Genomic DNA, 22,599 nt, shown 5'->3' on the forward strand with positions numbered 1-22,599 from the left:
GATTATCTTAATTTATTTTTATGAACATTTTAATTTAAAAATATTTAAATTTTGATAAGTAATTAAAAATCATGTAAAATACATAGGTATTTATAAAGTTTTAAGTTAAATTTGATTTAAATAATTTTCTTAAATTATTTTAAACGTTAGATTTAATTTTGGGTCGTCAAATCTTTTTTTTTTATTAGATTTGATCTCATTTGATCATAGCCATTAGATTATAAGTAAAAAAACAAAAAATGGTTTGAAATATGACAATTTGGTGGGTCCAGAATAATTTTAGCCAGACGGCCCAGACTTAAATCCTGGGTGGAATCTAGCCCAGAAATATATTTTCTCCCCAGACTTATTTTAGCCCATGGTTGGAGATGGTTTGTAGGGGTTTTAAAGCTTATATTTTAAGCTTTATCCTATGAGTTGGAGATGGTCTTACTGGGCAAAAACTATATATATGCAAGCTATATTACGGGGGTGATATAAATTTTTATATGTATGTGTAAAATTTTTTTTTCTGAACAAATAATATTATTTATATTAAACGAGAAGATGTGAGTTTAGCTTCTTAATAGGTTGGTAATAATGTAATTCAAATTCATTTTTGGAGACCACTCGCATACAAATGAAGATACATATTACTAAACTATAATACTAAGTGACATAAGTGAAATTTTTTGAATTCAAATATTATGAATGACGTTTTTAAACTAATTTATTTTCTAGTTTTTAGTATATTATATTTAAAATAACCAAAATCACCTCTTAATGGATTAATTTTTTTAATATATTATTTTTAGATATATAATTATAAATATATATATATATATATATATTATTTAAGTCATTAACTATAAAGGTAAAGTTGTCAGTTTATTAGCAAAATTTTGATTGAATGGCTATATGAAACTTAATTAAAATTTGAAAGGTTGTTGGAACAATTATGTCATACCATATTTCAAATGATACCATTAAACTGGGCTAATATTTACGATTTTTTTTTCTTCGAAATTTACTTACTTTTTAATGTTTCTCCTTATTACTATAATTCATAATCTACTTTACTTGAACCTCAATAATTTATCTTTTCAACATAAACCTCATTAAGAATCTAGCTACTTTTGCAGCTTCAATATTTAAAATTTTACATAATTATATACATTTGGTGATCGTCGCTCGCTGTCACGTATCTTAAGTATAGGTTTCTTAAAGACTTGGTAAAATGGCAGCAGTGACAGGCACGCTCTCGTTGGGGGCGCGGGGGCGCGGTTGTTGTCCTCCCTAAACAAGCCCATATGAAGCTTCCAATTACTAATCCTCCATTAATCATTAAATTAAATTTTAGAAAATACTAACTAATAAAATACAAAAACAAAAGTAAAACAAAAAAAAATATCATAAAAAACCCAAAATACCATTCACTTTTTGTCGCATCGAGAAGCATTTGGTGGTTCTATGATCTGGTCACCCTGTCTTTTCCGTGAATATTTTATTATTATTATTATCTACAAATATAATTCCTTGTTTCTTTTTTTTTTCTCATATTAAAATGTAAAAAGTTAAAAAAAGAAAAATGGTAAAACACCTTTCATTTCTTTAAAAATTATGAGCTTCGAATTCACACGAGGAGGAGCAGCCACCCAGATGGAATTTCAATCGGATTTTGAAGGAGGAGTGAAGCATCTCCTATCTTTCGCCACACCGAAACATCTCTGTAAATTCTCATTCCCTTTTTTTCTCAATTCTTAAATTGTAACAAAAAACAAAAATTCTCCAAAAAAAAAAGATGGTTCTTTTATTTGTTCGAAGGAAATTTCTAGGGTTAGAGCTTTCATCGTTGGTTGTTGCTGATTTTATTATTACTTAAAGGTATTATGTAAAAATAAAAATAAAAATAAAAAGAAACCCTGAAAACCAAGAAAAGAAAAGTAAAAACATTGTTTGTCTTTGTCGAAAATCCGGTTAATAATTGCATCTTTTTCTGATTTTTTGTACTGCTTGATTGACTGGGTTTTTTTTACTGTGCGGAACCCAAATTATCGTTTTAATACACGATTTATATGATTTTCTTTCCAAATTAATCGATTTTTTTATGAATTGGTGGAAAATTTAGAAAGAAAATCTGGGAATGTTGTTACTTGTTTATTGGTAAAAAAAAAAAAAAAAAAAAAATCAATTTCAGACATTGACTATTGAGAACGTGGGTTCTGTGAATCAATTTAAATAAATTAATTATCTTATTTCGTCAAGTTTTTTGTTTTTCTTCCCCCTCTTTTGATCATTTAATTAGTTAATTAATTAATTTCCCTAATCAAATTCAAAGACGTGTTTAGCTGTTTCCATTTCCATTGCCATCTCTTTCATTTCTCAAATCTCTCTCTCCTCTGTCTTTTTCTCTCTCTAGATTTCTCTCTCTCTCTCTTCGTATTCTTATTGCTTCCCAGAGGCCTCATTTGCAAGCTGTAAAAATTGATGGTAGCACAATTGGCCTCAGCCCCCACTGACAAAGTCACAACCTTTGTTGTTCTTGCTGTTTCTCTCTCCTCAATCTCTCTCTCTCTCTCTCTAGAATTCCCCAGTCCTCTCTCTCTCTCTTGTTACACTCGGCAGCACCGAATGTCGCATTGATTTAGAGACGCCTCGCTCGCTCTGCTTTCTCTCCACCACGCGTCCTTCTTCTCCTTCGCCATCTCCCTCTCTCTCCTCTGTCTCACTTTCTCTCTCTACGTTTCCTGACAATGAGATCAAAGTCGTAGCCTTTTTCTGCATTCGAGGTCTCTTCGTCTTCAAGCGGTCGAGCAGGGGTTTTGCCTCGGACCGAAAAATCGAATAGATTACAAAATAAGAAACGTTTCGGTTCGTTTTGGGTCGCTTCTGAGCTTGGTTTCGTGGGATCAGACACCCAGAAGAACTCGCACCCATACAAATGGCGCCCTCTTTCAGCTGGTGGAATAATACTAAAGACACCCACCGCGGCACACCCGTCGTCATCAAGATGGAGAACCCCAACTGGTCCATGGTCGAGCTCGAAGGCCCCTCCGACGAGGACTTCCTCATCTCCGAGTCGCCGGGTCGTGTCCGTGGCAAAAACGCCAAGCAGTTCACTTGGGTCCTCCTCCTCAAAGCCCACAGAGCCGCCGGCTGCCTCACCTCCATCGGCTCGGCAATGCTGGGCCTAGCATCGGCAGTCCGCCGTCGCGTCGCCTCCGGCCGGATGGACACAGACGCCGATGTCGAGCCCCACGGCGTCAGGGAAGTCGACAACCCGGCTGTCCGCAGCCGGTTCTATTTCTGTATCAAGATGTTCTTGTGTCTGTCGGTTCTTCTTCTGGGTTTTGAGGTGGCGGCGTATTTCAAAGGCTGGCACTTTGGGCCGGCGCATCTGCAGCTGGAGTACTTGTGGGCGTCGCCATTTGGGGTTAAGGGCGCGTTTGATTGGGTTTATTCGAAATGGGTTTTGTTCCGGGTGCAGTATTTAGCTCCGCCTCTGCAGTTCCTCGCCAGTTCCTGCATTGTTCTTTTCATGATTCAGAGCTTGGATAGGTTAATCCTCTGTCTGGGTTGCTTCTGGATCCGGTTCAAGAAGATCAAACCGGTCCCGAAAGAAGGCTCTTTCGACCCGGAAACAGGGGAAACCGGTTACTTCCCCATGGTTCTTGTTCAGATCCCCATGTGCAATGAAAAGGAGGTAAATTTACTGAATTTACGAATTTTTTTAGCTCAGTAACTTTTAATTTTACGATTTCTGTGCATTTTGTTCTTGGCTGATTGTGGATTGTTTGGAAAATCAGGTTTATCAGACGTCAATTGCTGCAGTGTGCAATCTGGACTGGCCGAAATCGAAGATGTTGATTCAAATTCTCGACGATTCGGATGATCCAACGACGCAGTTTCTGATCAAGGAGGAAGTCCATAAGTGGCAGCAGGAGGGAGCCAACATTGTGTACCGGCATCGCGTGATTAGAGATGGGTACAAGGCTGGTAATCTCAAGTCTGCAATGAATTGTAGCTATGTCAAGGACTATGAATTCGTCGCAATTTTCGACGCAGATTTTCAGCCCACCCCTGATTTCCTCAAGAGAACAGTCCCTCACTTCATGGTAAAACTTAATTGCTGCTAATTCTGTTGGTAATCATAATCTGTGAGACTCTGATTGAGACTGATCGAACTACATTATTGTAAAGATTGTTGCTTTTAATGTGAAGATGCGGATAATTATTGCGATTAAGACAGCGTTAATTGCTAAAATCGGTTAATTATTGTAATTTCAGGGCAATGATGAACTAGGGCTGGTTCAGGCTAGATGGTCCTTTGTGAACAGGGATGAGAACCTGCTCACAAGGCTGCAGAACATTAACTTGTCATTCCACTTTGAGGTTGAGCAACAAGTGAACAGCGTGTTCATTAATTTCTTCGGTTTCAATGGGACAGCTGGTGTGTGGAGGATAAAGGCGTTGGAGGAAGCTGGTGGGTGGTTAGAGAGGACCACTGTCGAGGACATGGATATTGCTGTTCGTGCCCATCTCCACGGATGGAAATTCATCTTCCTCAATGACGTCGAGGTACTATTTTGTCCCGAATTATCCTTTGTTAAAACTAGTTTACTTGCTCTGTTTCAATGGTTGGCTAATGGTTGTTAGTGCTATATCGTTTATGTGCTCAGTGCCAGTGTGAATTACCGGAATCTTATGAAGCTTATCGGAAGCAACAACACCGATGGCACTCGGGGCCTATGCAATTATTTCGCCTCTGTTTGCCGGCTATTATCAAATCCAAGGTATATATCCTTTTGGTGTTACTTGTCCCTTTGTCTAATTAAGGTTGTTTTGCTTGCCAAGGGATTGTTGTGGGTTGCGGTTCGCTAATATATATCTTGTTCTTTACTTGTCGCAGATCAGCATTGGCAAGAAATTCAATTTAATCTTTCTCTTCTTTCTGCTTCGGAAACTTATATTACCCTTCTATTCGTTTACCCTTTTTTGCATAATTCTCCCCATGACAATGTTCATCCCAGAGGCCGAGCTACCAGCGTGGGTTGTATGTTACATCCCCGCCACCATGTCATTTCTCAACATTCTCCCAGCCCCAAAAGCCTTCCCTTTCATTGTTCCTTACCTTCTCTTTGAGAACACCATGTCAGTGACCAAGTTCAACGCTATGATCTCCGGCCTGTTCCAGCTTGGCAGCGCATACGAGTGGGTTGTCACTAAGAAATCTGGCCGTTCCTCAGAGGGCGATCTCACCTCCTTAGTTGAAAAGCCAAAGCATCAAAGGGGGGTCTCAGTGCCGGACCTTGATGAAATGAAGGAAGAAATTAGACAGCAGGAGCAAAAGGTTTCCCGGAAGAAGAAGCACAACAGAATATACACAAAGGAGTTGGCATTGGCTTTCCTTCTCCTAACTGCCGCGGCGAGGAGCCTTCTGTCTGCTCAGGGTATCCACTTCTACTTCTTGTTGTTTCAGGGAGTATCGTTCCTGCTGGTCGGTCTAGACCTAATCGGTGAGCAGGTGGAGTGAAGAGAGAGAGCAATAAACTTTTGTAGCGATAAATGGACGATAGAAACACAGACAAGCCGGGGTGGTACAAATCGTATCTAAGTAGAACAGCCCGGAGAGAGGACTCCTTGGGAGAAGGTCGTCGAGAGGGCTGAGAGTGTTGCTCTCTTTCTTGCTTGTCCTCCGCCCTCCAGACTCCGGCCACCCTGAAGAAGAAAAGTAGTTGTGCTATAAGTGGAGAAAGGATGTCATCGATGAGGAAAACACAGATGAGAAATAGTGATGCATGTTCAATGTGTTTTTTTTTTTTTTTTAAATTTATTTTTCATTCTTTTGTTTTTAGTCATTCTTTTTGTAAGAAAATCTGTTTCTTCAAACATCAAAACACAAGCTACTTTACAATTCCAATGGCAATCTTCTTGATGCTTTTATTCTTCTCATCAATTATAAATGGTATATAGTTTCTCTTCCTTTTTATTTTTTTTTTAAACTTTTGTAATTTCAAGAGGAAAAACACTCCTTAGAAGAGGTACGTTTATATAATAGTAATGATTGAGAATGAATTTTAAGCCTGTATTCTACATGGCAAGTGCCTTCGCCCATGAGCGGTAGGTCTCCGGTTCGAGACTTGGGAGCAGCCTCTCCATAAATGGGGGTAAGGCTAGCCGACATTCACCTCTCTCAGATCCTGCGTAAAGCGGGAACCTTGTGCACTGGGTACGACCTTTTTTATTCTACATGACACGTCCATGATTCATTTGCTGGAGCTGGTGAATGACATGATGGGGGGTTAGGAAGATGTTGAAATGCCTCTGTAAATCTTTTTGACTCCCAAATAGGGAGATTGTTGTGGTGAAACTACCACCTGGTTATGCAAGAAAAGATCTCTGTTTATTCTTTGATTCTCATATTATTATTCAATGCAAGTGCCATAAACATAAGCAGTCGTCAAGCAAGAAAAGATGTGAATCACAAAGTGAATTATCCAATTTAATCCTAAAAAAACCAAATGGGGCCATATCACATGTTTTATTTTATTTTAAACAACGATATTGAAGATGAGAGTTGAGTTAGGCCACACGATGAATTAACAATAAGTTGGTATCAAACATCCCATTTATAAGACTCAACCTAAAATTCCCGCTTACAAATACATAAGAATATACTAGACCATGGTGCTAGTGACAAGGCCACATCACTCTTGAATCCTCACGTTTTATGACAGAAAGCAAACCCAATTTGATTGTAGATGCAAAAAGGACCTAAAAATGGTTTGCAAGGAAAATAAAAAACCAACCCCCCACAGAAAGTAAGCTCCTTCTTCAAGCGGTGAAGGCATTTGTGCCGGTATAAATGGCAGATTGGTTATCCCCTAATGACTCAGACGATAAGATAAGATGAGCAGAAGTGACGTATTAAATCAGATGGTGTTTGGTTTCTTTACCTTGAAATTGCATCACCTAAATGTGCTGGTATCGCATCAGAAACAAAGAAGCCAGCACCGACGAGATTGACATCTTGTTGTAGCAGCAGCAGAAGAAGAAAGAAGCATCAAATCTGTTACTTTCTTGGAAAAAGAAGCTTGACGTGTTTTCCTTAATTTGATCTAGGAAAACGATTTTCGTAACCCCTGTTTTCTCCTTCCACACTCCTCTTTGTTTCCGTGCTTAATTCTCTTTTGATTCATTCAATCTGACGCGTGGAAGAAAAGGAATCCATAGGAAGAATAAAGGATGCATGGCAAACACCTGGAAGAAGTTTCACTTTTTTCATCCTGGGTCACAGGGGCTAGCCGGTTACAAACTATTAATCGAAAACAGAGCCGGGGTACTCAAACCTGCAATAGGACGGTTTTATTTTTTATTAAAGTTTGTACCCCGGTTCTATTTGTGCATGAAATTAACAACCGCGACTTTCAGAAACATAACTCATAATTTATTGCAAAAGAAATGGAGATTTTTCAGAGGAAGTTGCATGAACATCAGAACAAATCTGTTACTCCTTTCATGATGCAGCAATCTACAAAAACAATTCTTTCACAGATTCCCCTAAAACCCTAGAAAGCTTCAAGCAAAGTCCTATTTCTGCAGACACCCAACAAACAGAGTTCTTCTTCTTCTTCTTCACCAATCAGACCTCTTGCCTTGTTGTCTCATTATACACATTTTTTGTAATATAACAAAGTCATCTTCTTCTGCTAAAAATTCGAAGAACAAACAATTAGGAACCGAGAGAGACTATACAACCGAAATAAGCTTTCTTTCTTTTTTTCGTTTTCTTTCCACTTTTTCTTCTTCTCTAGCTGAGTCAAGTAGAGTTAACCGAAAATTTGAGTTGTCTGTCGGGTGGAAGTAGCCCCTAATATCCGTTCTGAATCTTATAACTCCGGTTTCAAGCGGCCTGCTGAACATTGTAGCGTGTCAAGGTTAGAAGAAAGCTAAAGACATAAGAACTTTGAAAGCGATTTGCAAACATGAATGAATTTGTGTTTTTTACCATTTTGTCCCATATTGTCATTAGCTGAACTAGAATCAAAACCCATATGGAAAAGACCTTGGAGCTCATTGTCTAATACATTCTGCAAAATCACATGCATTAAATCAGCCGCTGTTTCGTCAAGCAAAAAAGACGATTATATCTTATGATTTGAAGTCTCTCAATTCTAATTACCTGAGGCAAGGAAGGAAATTGTGGAGCTGAAGTTGGCATACTTGGCAAGTTTCCAGGGAACATACCGGGAGGGTATGGGTGAGAAGAGCCGATTCCAGGACTAAACCCGAAGATAGCTCCACCGCCACTCCGCGAGTTAAGAATCTACAGAGAAGGCAATCCAAGATGAAGTTCAATACATTCACTAATATTTTGTTGTAATTGACAAAATTATTGAGTAATACTTGCGCTTGGACGGACTTACATCTTTGGTTAGAATCCGTTCAATATCAATGTTGAGTTCTGGATTGACCGTCGCAAGTTTCATTGATAAAAACTGAAACATTAAAGAAAGTAAACCTTCACTGAATCATAGAACATATCGAAGCTAGACAACCACGGTATTAACATTTCACAATTATGGACATGGTTCTCTAGTTTCAGCTTACAACTAGCAGAAATTGCAGTACAACTATAAACATATCGGATATATTCTTCTCTACAAAACATGGAAGTAGTTCTGCATTTTAGGCTGCAGAATTTCTTACCTCAACTTGCTGTTGCAGAGACTGCACATAATTGATAATCTCATCAAGCATTACAGCCTTCCCAGTAATCTAGAAAAGTGATTGATTAACAAATTGATCAGTCATCTATGTAACATAAGAGATTACTCAGAAAACTGACCAACTCCAAAATTTATGAATACCTTATTGCATCCCGGAACAAGTTCTTGAAGCAATCTCATCCGCTCGCTAATCTTTTCTCTTCTTACCTGCAAGCAGAAAACTTTATTGCTTCAATAAACTAATTGAAAAGGAAATTTTCATGAAATTTTGATACATGGATATATCGTAATGAGAACGCACCCTTTCAGCGAGGCTATGACTATTTGTAGCCTGGCCCCTTCGGGCTCTAACATGAATGTAACTGTCTTTTGGATCTCCGCTTTGAGAGTTTTCTTTAGTCTGTTTGCCCATCTGCTTGCCACGCAAATTTGCAGCGGCGTTTTCTTCAGTTTTTGCTTTCTTCTCATCTTGCTCTTTCAGATAATCAGAGCTCTCCCCAGACATATCCTTGTTAAGTTCCCCATCAGCATTCTATTAACAGATAACAAAGAAATTAACATCACCGGAATAAATAATCAACAAAAAAAAGAAAAAAAACTGATACCAATTCAGCATAGCTCAATTTACCTTATTTGGACTGAATGCAGAGTTGGATTCGGAAACTCGTTTCCTTCTCTTTCCATTCGGCGAAGATGCTAAAGCACCCTCTTCAGAAATTTGGCGATCATCGTGAGATTGGGCACCGATTGTTGAAGTCTTCTCAGTGCCCCCCTCCCTGTTGGGGTTATAGTTCGGAGGACACCCAGGGTTAGCAATCTGGCCACACTCAGAGAGACCAAAAGAACCAACCATTTCTGAGAAGCTTCCACTTCCAAAACATTGAGGAAGCTTTGGCACCATCCCAACATAGCTTGAATCAGATGGGTATTGAACAAGGTGGGAGGTGCTACTCATTCCCTGATTCTCCATCGCAACGGGGTAAGGCGGATTGGGAAATTCGCCATGGGAAACACCCGAAGGACCGCCAAAATTATCATTCTGACTCAATGAAACAATTGGATCCCAACCAGAACCAAAGAAAGGGTCAGCCCCATTTGAAGGCTTAAACATGGACACAGAACTCATTGCCATTCTGGAAACCTTTTCGGGCAGCGGATTCGTGCTCATCCCGGAAGATGGACGGTTCAGGCTCCCATCATTTCTATGCTGAAACCCTACATCCTCACTGTCATGACCTCCCATTTTATGGACTCAGAAGTCCTAATCCTCCAAAACTATGGAGTCCTCCTCCACCAACCTATATATTATTCAAATGACAAAGGAAATCTAAGACACTAAAGGGAAAGTGGGTAGCTTTGACCAAAGTTGACTGGTGATATCTTGCAGACTCAACAAGGAACAAGTAACCTCTGCAGCTTTATAGACCTGAGAGGGTGCTAAAGCAACAGATGCCTCTTGTTGCAGCATCCCATGGACACAAAGTGAGAGGACAAATCCAGTGTATCAGGCATAAAATCTTATACTGCACCACCCAAAACACCTCAAAAACCCTAGGATCAAGCTTCTAGTGCAGGGAAGGGGAAAATAAACAAAAGAAAATGCTCCCCACAGACAAGAAAAAGTGAACCTTTCAGAGCATAAAGTTAGACATGGACAAACAAAGACATTAGCTAAGCAACAGCTCACCAGACTAACAAAAAGAAAGCAGATTCCCTTTTTCTCTTTGAAGAGAGCTAAATTTCAATTTTTTTTTTCAATCCTCAGTTGAATCAAACATCAATCTGGTTGATGGAACCATATGGAAAAGGGGGTTTTGAATCTCTCCAAACTATGACCAAAATTAGGGAGAAGGAGAATCACTCCAAGCTTCAAGCAATTGAATATTATAATAATAATAATTAATAAAAATGGCTGCCAATTTATCTATCAGGAAATAACAACTAGCTCTTGCAAGTTTTGAATCAAAAGAGCTAGAAGCCTAGAAACTGGGAAAAAGGAAAGTTGCAGAACCCCTTTTGAGATATTCTTAGATGGGAACTCCAAGAAGGACCAAAAGGCATCAAATGGGCAGGGTTTTAGCTTAGTCCCTGAATTGGGATTTTGATTTTTCCTCCAAAGGAATCAAATTTGACAGGAAAATCCCAATTCACCAATTGGGTATTTGCACAAACAGCAAAAGAAGCATCAAGTTCCAAACTTTTTCTTATGGATCACACACAAAATGCAGCAGAGCTATGGAGCTACAAAAAGAGTGAGGCTTTGCTTACCTGCCTAAGTTAACAGATGACATGTATGATTTAAAAGACCCAGAAATAACCACTGCCAACTGCTCTGGTTGGAAAAATTATTACAGAACCTAATCCCTCTCTCTCCTTCCACACTTTACTCTTTGTAATTCTCTCTCTCTCTCTCTCTCTCTCTCTCTCTCTCTCTCTCTACTTTGAGCCTTCACTTCTTTGCAATTTTCCAATATAATAATGCTTTCCCTCTGTTTTTTTTTTTTTAACTTTGTTTTGGGAATTAAAAAATTGGAGAGGTTCTTCTCTTCAAGGCCAAGCTTGCTTGCTTGACATCTTTGACATACTTTTAAAATTTTAATTTATTTATTTTATACTGACACATTTGCCAACTATTGTAACAGACCTCTCTTTGCTGTTACACACTCATCTTTCTCAGTGCCAACTAACCCATTCACCCCCTTTCATTTCTTTTGAGAATAAAAACTCATTATGCTCCTAACCTCCATCATCCTTCCATCTGCATCATTGCACACCAACTCTCTGGGCCCCACTTCCCAATCCCCCCTTCTCCATACTTGGCTTTCTGATTTCTTTTTATAATAAGTTCCATAGAGAAATATTATGAGAGATTAGCTCTTCGGCAATGATCGAGTCTAAGATACTTACCCTTTTTCTATAGAGGTGAGGATCATTACACCTAGAAACCCTTGCACGTCTCTCCTCCGCCATTTTTATTAAGAAATATTAGGAAATTAAAAGACAACAATACAAGTGGGAGGACTATGCCAAGTCCTGCCGTTAATCAACGAAATCGATAATAAGGGAAAAGTAAAATATCATGAGTATTCGTTGAGGCAATAAAATCCGGAACCGTAGACCACCATCTATAAGCATAACTATCTGCCCAAATGAAGCTAAATAATTAGTGACATGATTTCCTTCTCTAATAAATATGTTATAAACAATTTTTCCAATTCACCATAAAGAACCATGGGATCTTAAGACCTCACACTTTTTTTTTTCTTGAACAAATTATTTATTTACACTAAAGGGGATGGGGTGGGTTTAGCTTCATAATGTGCTAACAATAATATGGTTCAAATTCATCTTTGACGAGAATCGAACCTAAAATCTCTCATTTACAAATGAAAATGAATACTACTGAACCATAATATTAAATAGAAAGACCTCGCACTTAAACACTTAATAGAAAGTAATATTATTAGATCGTAGTATTGATTGACAAAGTTCTTGATTACTTTTATCTTTTCATTGCTAAAGATTCCTGGTGGGCCGCCGCTTGACAGGTGTGTGCTTCTCAGGGGACCACACTGAGTGTTTGGCTGGGGATGCATAACAGAGGCTAATATCTAAAAAAATTCTTTAAATTAATTAAATTAAATTAATCTAGAACTTGTAAATTGTAATATTTTGTATCTTTTTAAAAAAAAATAAAAAAATTAACTTTGGAGGGTTTTAAGTCTCTGTGTGCTGAGGAACATAAGGAATAATGGAATCTAATCATCAATTGACCTCCTTGTCCTGGTACGGTTGTCCAGCTGTAGTATTACTCTCTTAATCCAAGTAAGTACCCAACAAACCTGGTCAAACCAAATTATCTGGTCAAACCTCCTCCTCCTAGGCCTGGTTGTGATCTTGCTGGCAAAAACTCAAAATTTATTCCGAATTTAGCGGCTAATTTGATGCCAAGTCATCATCAGGTGTGACACACACTACACCCTAGAAATGAGTCCCAAAATCTTCATTAATTGAAAATTAGGTTTGAATCGCTATTCTTAAGTTAGACTCGAACACTGTTGAAATAAGGACCCGTTGAATGAGGAAAAATGGATCCTCTCCAGATTCTTTCTTCTAATCCACCAAATCAAGAAATTCGTGCTGTTGAAAATTGATCCAACGATTACAAACATGAGCCAACTTTAAAAGTTATAATAACTTTAATCGTTGGATTAAATTTCAACGACACGAATTCCTTGATTTTGTGGATTAGGAGGAAGAGATCCAAAGAAGATCCCTTTCCTTGAATGAGGTCACTTGATAGTTCCCTCCGTATCGTTTTGATGATTTTTCGCCTGAGTCACGATACGTCTTCGATGGGTTTGGTGATTGATGACATCAAACAACTGCTGAATGAGATTGGTGGGGTGATTATGAATTCTATACTTGTTGTCAAGGTAATGGTGTGTCTGATCGGTTAACTCTTTTTTTTTGTTTATATATCGATATGAATCGCTATTGAAGAACAGCCGGATTTCATTTTGGACATATTATATGTTGATATGTAAGTTATTATGTCATTTTCAAATTGTGTTTAGTTGAGGGGGGACCTACAATAAGTACTTCAAAGCAAATATAATAGTTAGATACGATGATAGGGATGGTACACCAAACTGATCAATGTGGGGACTCACAGGGAATCATAGCCCTCAGTTCATTTCAAGTTGGAGGCTTGGAATAGGACTCGAGTAGAAGAACAAGGTCTTGGTTTTTTTTTTTTTAAATTTCTTAAAAGATGAAAACAATAATCAATAATTGGGTTTGATTGTTTGAAAAAGTGATTAATTATCTAACATATATATTGAGTCTAAGCAGATGTCGCTTTACCCCAGTTAAAAACAATCATGTATATGTACCATGGTACGAGTTCGATTTTATTGATCTCTCTTCCTCTAACAACTAACAATTTAACTAACTAACAATATCGTTTGTAAAAAAAAAAAAAGTTTACACTCTAAAGGTCAGTCTCATTGCTTACTACAAATTTATTGTTGTATCAAAAATCTTATGTGAATGAATTCATCTGAAATCATGAGCATGAGACATTGTAATAAGAGATGCTAAGGAAATTCTCTTATCGTAGGATTCTCCATATATTCTTTATCACCTCACAGTTTAATAATATTAATTTTCGTATCAATGTTAAAAACATTATACAAAAAACATGTGGTAACAGAAAATCTATGAAAAGTTTTATTTTTGGGAATCTCCTAGCATTTCTCTTCTAATTTATTCCACCCCATCTTATTTTAAGATCAGTAGAGCTTTCATTTAATCTAATCAATGTTTCCCTCTGACAAAGAAATAAAAAGAGCTTTAATTTAGTTTTGCCAGCTCTGCTTGAAGCTTAAAACAAAGCCACATATTTGATTCAATTCATCCAACTTCCTCATAAAAATGTTTCAAATTCCAGAACCCCACAAAAGAAATGTATTGCTTTTTCTCAAAGTAGAATTGATTATGAAATAATCACAATAATTCACCTCGGGTCATCTCGACAGAGCAGTTCGGATATGTGAGTTAGGCCAGTTAATCACGATAGTCTACTTACCCCCCTTGCAACCACGCTTAAATCCTTTTAGGGAAATCTTAAAGTCTGTCGCACATGCATATGTGAATTAATCATGACCATTGATGAATATGAAACACACAATGTATCAACGACACAATCAACCATTAAGAGTAGACGATTGTCCGAGCTACACAAGCGATCCCACCTTTGAGAGTGAGAGGGCATGTCATCCCAACAATGTTTGCATGTGGTTGGGGAAGAACTTCAAACTCATATTCCTCACGGTAAGTTCTGGGTTCGATTTGTGGCACTAGTGAATCACACAACGGTGGACAAGTCAGGCTGAAATGTCTCTGTGACTCTTCTCAACTCCCGGAAGAGTGGACTGCTATGACGAAGCTACTAGCTCGTCTCCTTTAAAAATAAAAAGTGAGAACTGTAGCAAGAATTGTTCATAAAACAAGTAAACAACCAACATTATTATTAAGTTAATGATAAATTAAATTAAAGAACCGCCAAAAAGTGTTTTTATTGAAGACTAATTAGAGAGAGAAATTGGTCCTAATCAGCAATCACGCGTGCAGCAGCATGCATTGAAGGTTCATGTGGGTCTTAATCTTATTAGAAGCAGCAGCAGCACAGATGTGGATTTGTGGTGGTCCTGCCCTGCCCTGATTAGCAATGATGGGGTTGATATCTTACAAGATTTAGCCTCCATTGATTAGAATTTTCTAAACCCCAAATTATCACTCTAATTAAAAACTCTAATCTTTGCTTTAACTTAGTTCACAGCCCATGCTTGAAAGGTTTATGCTTTTAAAGAAGCTTTTTCCTTCTTTACCATACAAAAAATTATGTTGCCACCCATCCTTTTACAAATTGCATAAAGCTATACTAACTGCAGATAGGAACTCAAAAAGAAAAATACTTATTTAGTGCCCATTTGGAGTTGCTTATTTGGGACAACTTCTGTTCTTTTATAAAGTTTTGAAGTGCTAAGTTGTTTGCTAAATTACCAAACTTATGCTTTAAAAAAAAGTTGTGGTGGGGAAAGCTGGTTTAAAGCTAAGTTCAAGAAGTGCATGAACTGCGAAACTAATATGGTAAAAATTAGTTTTTACGAATCTAAAATCAGTTTGAAGTTTAGTTTTTATAGCTTTTTGATAAGCTTATTGGGGTTTGGTTTGCTTGTTTTTGGGCTAGGTTTATTAGGGTTTGCGTTTTTGTCTCTCTTTGAAATGATTCAAAACTAGTGGAGTTCTAAGAAATGTATTTTATGTTTTTATCTTTATAGGTAAAGCTCCCATATTTATATGTAATTATAAATTATTAGTTTTTCTCTTGTCAAAATATTAGAGTGTTCCAACAAAAAAATAATATTTTTAGAGTGTTTTTATTAATTGAAACATGATTTCAAATATTTAGTTAAGTAAATTTACAAATATATGATGTGAAATTTAGTTTCTTTTTTACAAACAAACACTTTGGACATTATGGTTTTTTTTTTTTTTTGTTATTAACGTATTATACACGTTCAAAGCACTTTTATACTGATTATACTCAAAGTAGATTTACAATTTAATTTACTAAATGCCTTTTTTTTTTTGGAAAATTCTACGGTACTAGGGAAATTTTATTAATAACGAAAAAAGAAAGTACACCTAGTCAGGGGGGACATAAACCTTACCCCTCATAAAACAAAGATAACAAAAACAATACATGAAAAAGAAGGGAGGGCATAAACCGTATCCTTCTAGAAACGAAAACAAGAGAGATACAAAAAAAAAGAGGAGGGGACATAAAACCTAACCCCTTTGAAACCAAACCTAAAGGTTTAAACCTGCAAAACAAGTTGAGCAACACCACAAAGTTAGGGGGAAAAAAAAGAAAATAGGACAAACTTGGATGCCAATATGCACATTAATTTGAGAAGCGATAACCAGTCAAGCCAACATAGTCCGAAAACAATGATGCACGAGCCGCTGGCGGAGGAGAATCATGCCAAGTTAAAGTTGGAGAAGACAAGCCCATGTTAGCAAAATTGTTCTGAACAAAATTTCCCTCCCGATGTATGTGAGATGAGTAGAAAGTCATTTTCTGGATGCGGTCCAAACAAATCGACCATTGCCTATGAAGAGGCCATGGAGGATCAAAATCAGACGATTGAAGAGCAAAAATAACACTAGAGTTATCACTTTCCAACCAAAGACAATGCCAACCTAGTTGATATGCAAACTCTACACCAATAATAATTGCAAATAATTATGCAAAAAAAGAGCTATGATAACCAATCCATTGGCAAAAACCACCAAGAAAATGACCATGACAATTCCTGAAAACTCCTCCACAAGCAGCAGGACTGAGATTTCCTTTAGATAAACCATATGTATTAAGTTTAATCCAAGGAATCCAAGGAGAAGACCAAAGGACAGGAACAATAGTAGTCGCCTTGTGAGAGATAGGTCGGATCCCCATTGAAGAGATGATTCGAGTGTCATAACCCTGAGAGTAACCAGGAATAAACTTTCCACCATGAACAATCGTATAATTGATAGACATGTAGAGACGATGAAAACTGAGTGGTCGGCCATCAAAAATAAACTTATTTCGAGGCTTCCAATTAGCCGCAATAGTAGAAAGACCCGCAAAAATCCAAAGATTGTGCAACTGCTGGGAAAAGGGCTTACGCGTATAGATATCCCAAAAAACATCCAAAGAATCTGAAGGAGGCAAGGTACCAAAATGGCAAGCTAACCAACTCCAAAGTTGCCTAGATATCCGACAACCAAATAAAAGATGAGCATTAGATTCTTCAGAATTACGACATAAACAACAAATGGATGCCAAGGAAATACCACGTCGTTGAAGCGCACCCTTGGTAGGAAGTTTAACATGAAAAAGCTGTGAAACCAAAATAGATAGCCGTGGCGGAATAAAATGACGCCAAATAACCTCAGCCCAAGCACAGTCACTACGTTTCCTTCGAATAAGCTGATAACCAGAAGAAAAGGAAAACTTCCCAGTAGGTGAAAGCTCCCAAATCAATTTATCATCATCGACATTTAAGGGCAAAGGTAGACGTAAAATTTGTTGCACCACAGAAGCGAATAAATTTATAAAATAAACTAGGAAAGACCAATTTTGTGCTTCACTAGCATTTGAAACCCGAGGAAGAACCTTAGGTGAAATGACAGAAGATAAACAAGGACTAATAATAGATTCATCCACCATTTGTCAAACCAAAAGGAAACGGACTTCCCATCACCAATAATTCAACGACTATTATTATTCAAAATAGGTAGAGCACGCTTCAGACCATGCCACACAGAAGACCATAAATAGATATTTTGTTTTTTGGAAGGCGAAAGGGGAAAACGCTGACGAGCAAAAGAACCCCACAGGGAAGAGGATTGTAAAGCATCCCATCCAAAACTAAGCAAAGCCGTCAAGTTCAAGGAAGCTAAATCACGAAGACCAAACCCACCTTCATTTTTAGGTCCACACACCATGTTCCAATCAACAGTTACCAACTTCCGGGAAGCTAAATCCCTTGACCAAATAAAATTCCTTGCGCAAGCAGAAAGATGTTTTAAAAGGCAAGATGGTAATTGATAAACTGAGAAACTATGGAGGAACAAGCTTTGATAAACAGACTGCACTAATTGAAGTCGTCCAGCAGTTGAGAGAAGTTTTCCTTTCCAACCTGAGAGGCGAGCTTTAGCCTTGTCAACCAAAGCTTGAAAGTGAATTCTGCTTGGCTTACCACGAAAAAAGGGTACCCTAAGATAAGTGAAAGGAACAACACCCAAACGAAAGCCAAGGTGTCTCGATACATGCACTCTACGATGAACAGAGGAGGAGCCGAGATAAAATGTACTCTTAGTTGCATTAACAAGTTGCCTTGATACACGCCCATACTTATCTAAGAAATTTTGAAGAGAACGAAGAGATCGAACATTCCCACGACAAAAAATGAAAAGATCATCATCATTTAACACATGAGTAGGAAGGCAACAACCTCATGGGGCGAAAATAGTAGTAATCCGTCCAGTAGAGAAAAGCAAAGATAAACTAAGCCTTCTAAAAGTGATTTTTTCTAACAACACAACAATGCCAAACTAAGCCTTACTGTAAATAACCTATTTGACAATAGGTGATGTTAGAGAAACTCTTTGAGTCAAAACATAGAGAAAACTCATAATCTGTGAACTATTAGGTCCAATAAAATAATAATACGGTGCATGGGAGATTATAACATATAACTGATTGAGACCTCATATCTCTCATACCATATCACGCATTGACAAACCAAAAATTTTGTCCTTAAAAGGGCATGGTGGGTTCAAAGTAGGCTTAAATAGAAGCGTGTGGATGGTTTAGATGATCAACTAATAATTTAATACCAATATTAGCCCATTCATTAATAGGGATTAGTACTTTAAGCTTAAATAAAAATATGTTGTGGGGATAACATCCATACTTAGTTTTACGTAAGACCGATTATGATGACACATTCAGGTAATGAGAGAGATTTTATCATTTTAGAGAAGAGATACATGCATCCTACCTTAGTACTCAAGAATTTCCAAATTCAAATTTTGTTTTTCTTAATTAAGTTGCGTTAAGTGTTTTTTTTACTAAGAAACATAGTTTTGAATAATCTTAATTCTTGTTTTATATTAATGGGTGTTTGGAGTTTTTAAAACAAAGTACAACTACAACTCATCAAGAGCACATTAAACAAATAGAGGAACTAGTAGTAAAATTCAGTGCATGATGGAGATTAAAGAAATTAAATCCACACATTAAAATATAATTAAGAATCCTCAAAACCCCATAATCTTCCAATGAAAATTATCAAAGCATGCGCAGCAAGAGAAGAAATCATCATCCTGATTTAGCTTATGATGCATGCATCCTTGCTCTTTACAATCATTATAAATGTTTCTTCAAACAAAGAAAAACAGTTTTCTGCAGGCAGCCAGGCACTGCTCACTCAAAACTTGATTCTTTTACGTGGGGAAGTTACTAAAACTTGACCATTTGATGGCCAAACTAAACATGCTTTTAGGTCCTACTACAACTACAATGATATGATGAGTTTACTTTATTTTGTACTGCCTCGAAATTTTTAGAATAATTTGGAAATGAGAAAAGACATCTAATTCGTTATTTTTCTGATACGATCTAATGCAATTTAAAGTTTGACACATATATGAATGAACAAAAACGTAAAAAGAAGTCTTTTTTTAATACATGTTTCAAATTAAAACAATAAGACAATAAAAATGGTTACGTTTAAAGCGTGCTTGACTCAAATTATAGTTTAACGCATGCACATACCTAAGTGATTATTTTTTACACACATGTCGAATTGATTGTGATTGACATGTAAGTGAGAATGGCTGGCTAGTTAGATTTTGGTTATTAGATTCTTGATCAAGAATTTAACAGAAAAAAAAAAAAAATCATGGCGTGTGGAATACATTAGAGCATACTAAAAAACCCTAGGCTACTGATAATGAAATGAGGCAAGTGTTTTTCGAAAAGAAATGAAGGAGCTAGCATATGAAACTTGTATTGACAAGAATCATGTATTGAACATAATGATGAATTCAGAAGCTATAAGTTGCAGCAGCAGCAGAATACTGAAACACAAAGACTTGCGGCAGATTTTATTCTTCTGAAAAGGAGGAAGCGTCTGCTATCAAAATCTATAGAGTCAGTCCATAAGAACATAATTTCATATTGCAGATAAGCTTTATCTCTGTAGTCCATGATCTCTCCCAATCTTTATACTACGTACTACTATTCCCCCATGTGAATATATGTTGGAATATATATATATATATATATATATATATATATATATATATATATATATATATATCATAGTTCTTGACAAAGAAAAAATAAGAAAAAAAAAACTAATGTGGATGCGAATTTCTTCCTTCTTGTTCTTGAACAAAATTGCACCTACAAAACAAATAACACATTTGGTCAAGGTCAAGAGCCTCACGCACTCACGATGAATTTGGGGGGGGGGGGTTTGGCCAAAGAACCTTCAATACCAAAGTTAGAATTTTAAGATAAAAGTGTTTGGAGAATTTACAGAATTTAGCAAGAGTGTAGAACTTAGGTTTCGGAGAAAATGACGGTGTTTATATAGGGGTGTGGCTGGCCCCTTTGGGAGGAGATGGACCAGTCACTTGGGTGGTTTTTTGGGTGAGATTCGTGATTTGTAGCTAATTAATAAATTAATTGAATAATAAATCAATTAATTAGCTAATTAATATAATTTGAAATGAAAGATTTGGGGGTTATCTTATGGAGAATATTTGATGAGGATGGATGAAATAGGTTTTAAATAAATACCTATTTTGGGCACTTTTGACTTGATTGAGGAATGGTTGTCCACTGCTCGCGTGTAGGAGTTCCTCGATGGTAGTTTTGTCCTTTTAACCCTAGAATCTATGTGTTACCTCCATATTCTTCTTGATTATTTTTTACTCCACAACTAAGGACTTGTGTTGGATGAACAGAGAGAGAATGTATCCCTATATCATCACCATTTGATTTGGCTCCTTTTTACTTCATTTGGTTAAACCACAACGGAAATTTTCTATCACAAATTCATCTTCTTTTTTGCTAGAGATTGTGGTAGATGGCCTTTTGTTTTGTTTTGAAGGATTTGTTGTAATATAGAGTTACCATCATGAACAATGTTATTTGCGCACATGAAACTAACATACCGGTTAACACACTTTTTAATACAGACGAGCGCATACAATGTTAAGGCTTACTTTTACTTGAGAGTGCGTTAGCAAGGTTGTTACATTTGTGTGTATTAGATAATATTATTGTTCTAACATTGATGAGTGATTTTTGCTACCAAGAGTCTTGCAATTTCACATATTGGCAAAAAAGGTGTACCGTGAAACATTATGATTCCATATACTAATCCAATATTTATGTTGTTTTTTACTTTTTTTGATACAATTAGTATCGAGAAGAGGAGAGAATCGAGAACAGGACGTGAGTTGCAAGGATAATTACCAGTTACCCCCAAACAGAGGGTATAAATTCCAAAGTGGTATTATGTAGATGCGGCTCCTCTACGTTTTTTTTTTTAAGGAAAACTAATGAAAATAGCTTGAAAACTTTGAGTTTTAATGATAAGGACAAAATAAAGGGTAAAGTGAATAGTACCAGGATTGACCTTTTAGTGTAAAAATGTGGTTTTTCGTTAAAGTAAACAGTACCGGGTGTTTTTCGATAAAGTTCCCTTCTTTTTATACTGATTAATTAAACCTTAACTTTTAAGTCTGAAACGTGCATGCGTCGTACTTATGTCCAAAACTACGTCGTACGAATGTGGATCGAACTGCAGCCCAATTTTGTCTAACGACGATAAAGTGATAGCCCATTACAACAGTACCTGACCCATAAAAATGGTAACAAAGTAGGCAGGCTCAAGATTTTTAGCCCACCACAAGCCATTGCGGACCTTCATTTTATTGGGCTTAATGGGCCTCACGGTTAAACTCCAATAGAAAGCAAGTGATGAAGCTCATCCCTGTCGTCTCAATAATCACTTTGTGAAAGCAAGAATTTTAGCCTAGAAGGGACTTAAATATCTCAATCCGAAACACTCTCCTAATCTTACAAAAATTATTGTGTCGTGTGGTGAGAAACTGACCAATGGTGTTTGGGTCAGGTATGGTGTCATCTTCATCATCCTCTTCCTTAAACATAAACCCAGGCCTCTATGACTTTCTTCCTCTCTCCCTCCACTGATCCCTAGAGCAAAGTTCTCCTCAAAGCTCACAAGCAACAGATTGCCTGAACTTCATAGGAGTCACCAACCTCGAATCAAACTCGATGAAAGAAATTAAAGTAAAAATGTCGGATTTAAACCCTAAGTGGCTGAGCCTAGAAAAAACTTTGCAAATTAAAAGCATAACAGTGATAAAAATGTCAAAATAAGCCTGGAATCATCATGGTCCCTTCACGTTTCCGCCTCTAAGTATAATATGAATTACATGGTGGGATCTTCAAAACATAAATGTCTAACGAGAACACATTATTTTGGCCGAATGTTGCAGATCTTCGTTGAAATCGTAAGAAAATAGTATGAGAATCAAATTACTTAGTAGCCAACAGCTCTATCTGCAGGAGATTCAGAGAAAGTGAGCGAGATAAAAACAAAGGACAAAACAATTGAGTAAGCAACAAATCACAAGGAAGTGATTGTGCGTGAGATACTGTGACAAGGACATTCCCAAAAAACCATTAATGTTTGAAGGGCCCGTCTGCAAAATTCGTAAAATCTCAGGGTCC

At 37.0% G+C, this 22,599-nt stretch overlaps 2 protein-coding genes across 3 annotated transcripts; one reads left to right on the forward strand and one right to left on the reverse strand.

Annotated features, from left to right (window-relative positions):
• Positions 1-2,338: 2,338 nt before the first annotated feature.
• Positions 2,339-5,922, forward strand: LOC126631815 (probable xyloglucan glycosyltransferase 12). Its single transcript, XM_050301967.1, has 5 exons — positions 2,339-3,682; positions 3,786-4,094; positions 4,267-4,557; positions 4,659-4,772; positions 4,889-5,922. The coding sequence occupies exons 1-5, from the start codon at positions 2,921-2,923 to the stop codon at positions 5,510-5,512; spliced, it is 2,100 nt and encodes a 699-aa protein (XP_050157924.1). The 5' UTR covers positions 2,339-2,920; the 3' UTR covers positions 5,513-5,922.
• Positions 5,923-7,404: 1,482 nt separating this feature from the next.
• LOC126631816 (transcription factor bHLH74-like) lies at positions 7,405-11,362 on the reverse strand. 2 transcript variants are annotated; one of them, XM_050301968.1, is made up of 8 exons: positions 9,337-11,362; positions 9,010-9,240; positions 8,850-8,915; positions 8,689-8,757; positions 8,406-8,477; positions 8,162-8,305; positions 7,988-8,069; positions 7,405-7,894 (listed from the first exon to the last, which is right to left on the reverse strand). In XM_050301968.1, the coding sequence occupies exons 1-8, from the start codon at positions 9,949-9,951 to the stop codon at positions 7,869-7,871; spliced, it is 1,305 nt and encodes a 434-aa protein (XP_050157925.1). In that variant the 5' UTR covers positions 9,952-11,362; the 3' UTR covers positions 7,405-7,868. The 2 variants fall into 2 exon arrangements, with proteins under 2 accessions (XP_050157925.1, XP_050157926.1); XM_050301969.1 differs by having other exon boundaries at positions 7,405-7,891; positions 9,337-11,358.
• Positions 11,363-22,599: the final 11,237 nt, after the last annotated feature.

Source organism: Malus sylvestris, chromosome 8 (assembly GCF_916048215.2).
Source record: "Malus sylvestris chromosome 8, drMalSylv7.2, whole genome shotgun sequence".
Classification (NCBI taxonomy): Eukaryota; Viridiplantae; Streptophyta; class Magnoliopsida; order Rosales; family Rosaceae; genus Malus; species Malus sylvestris.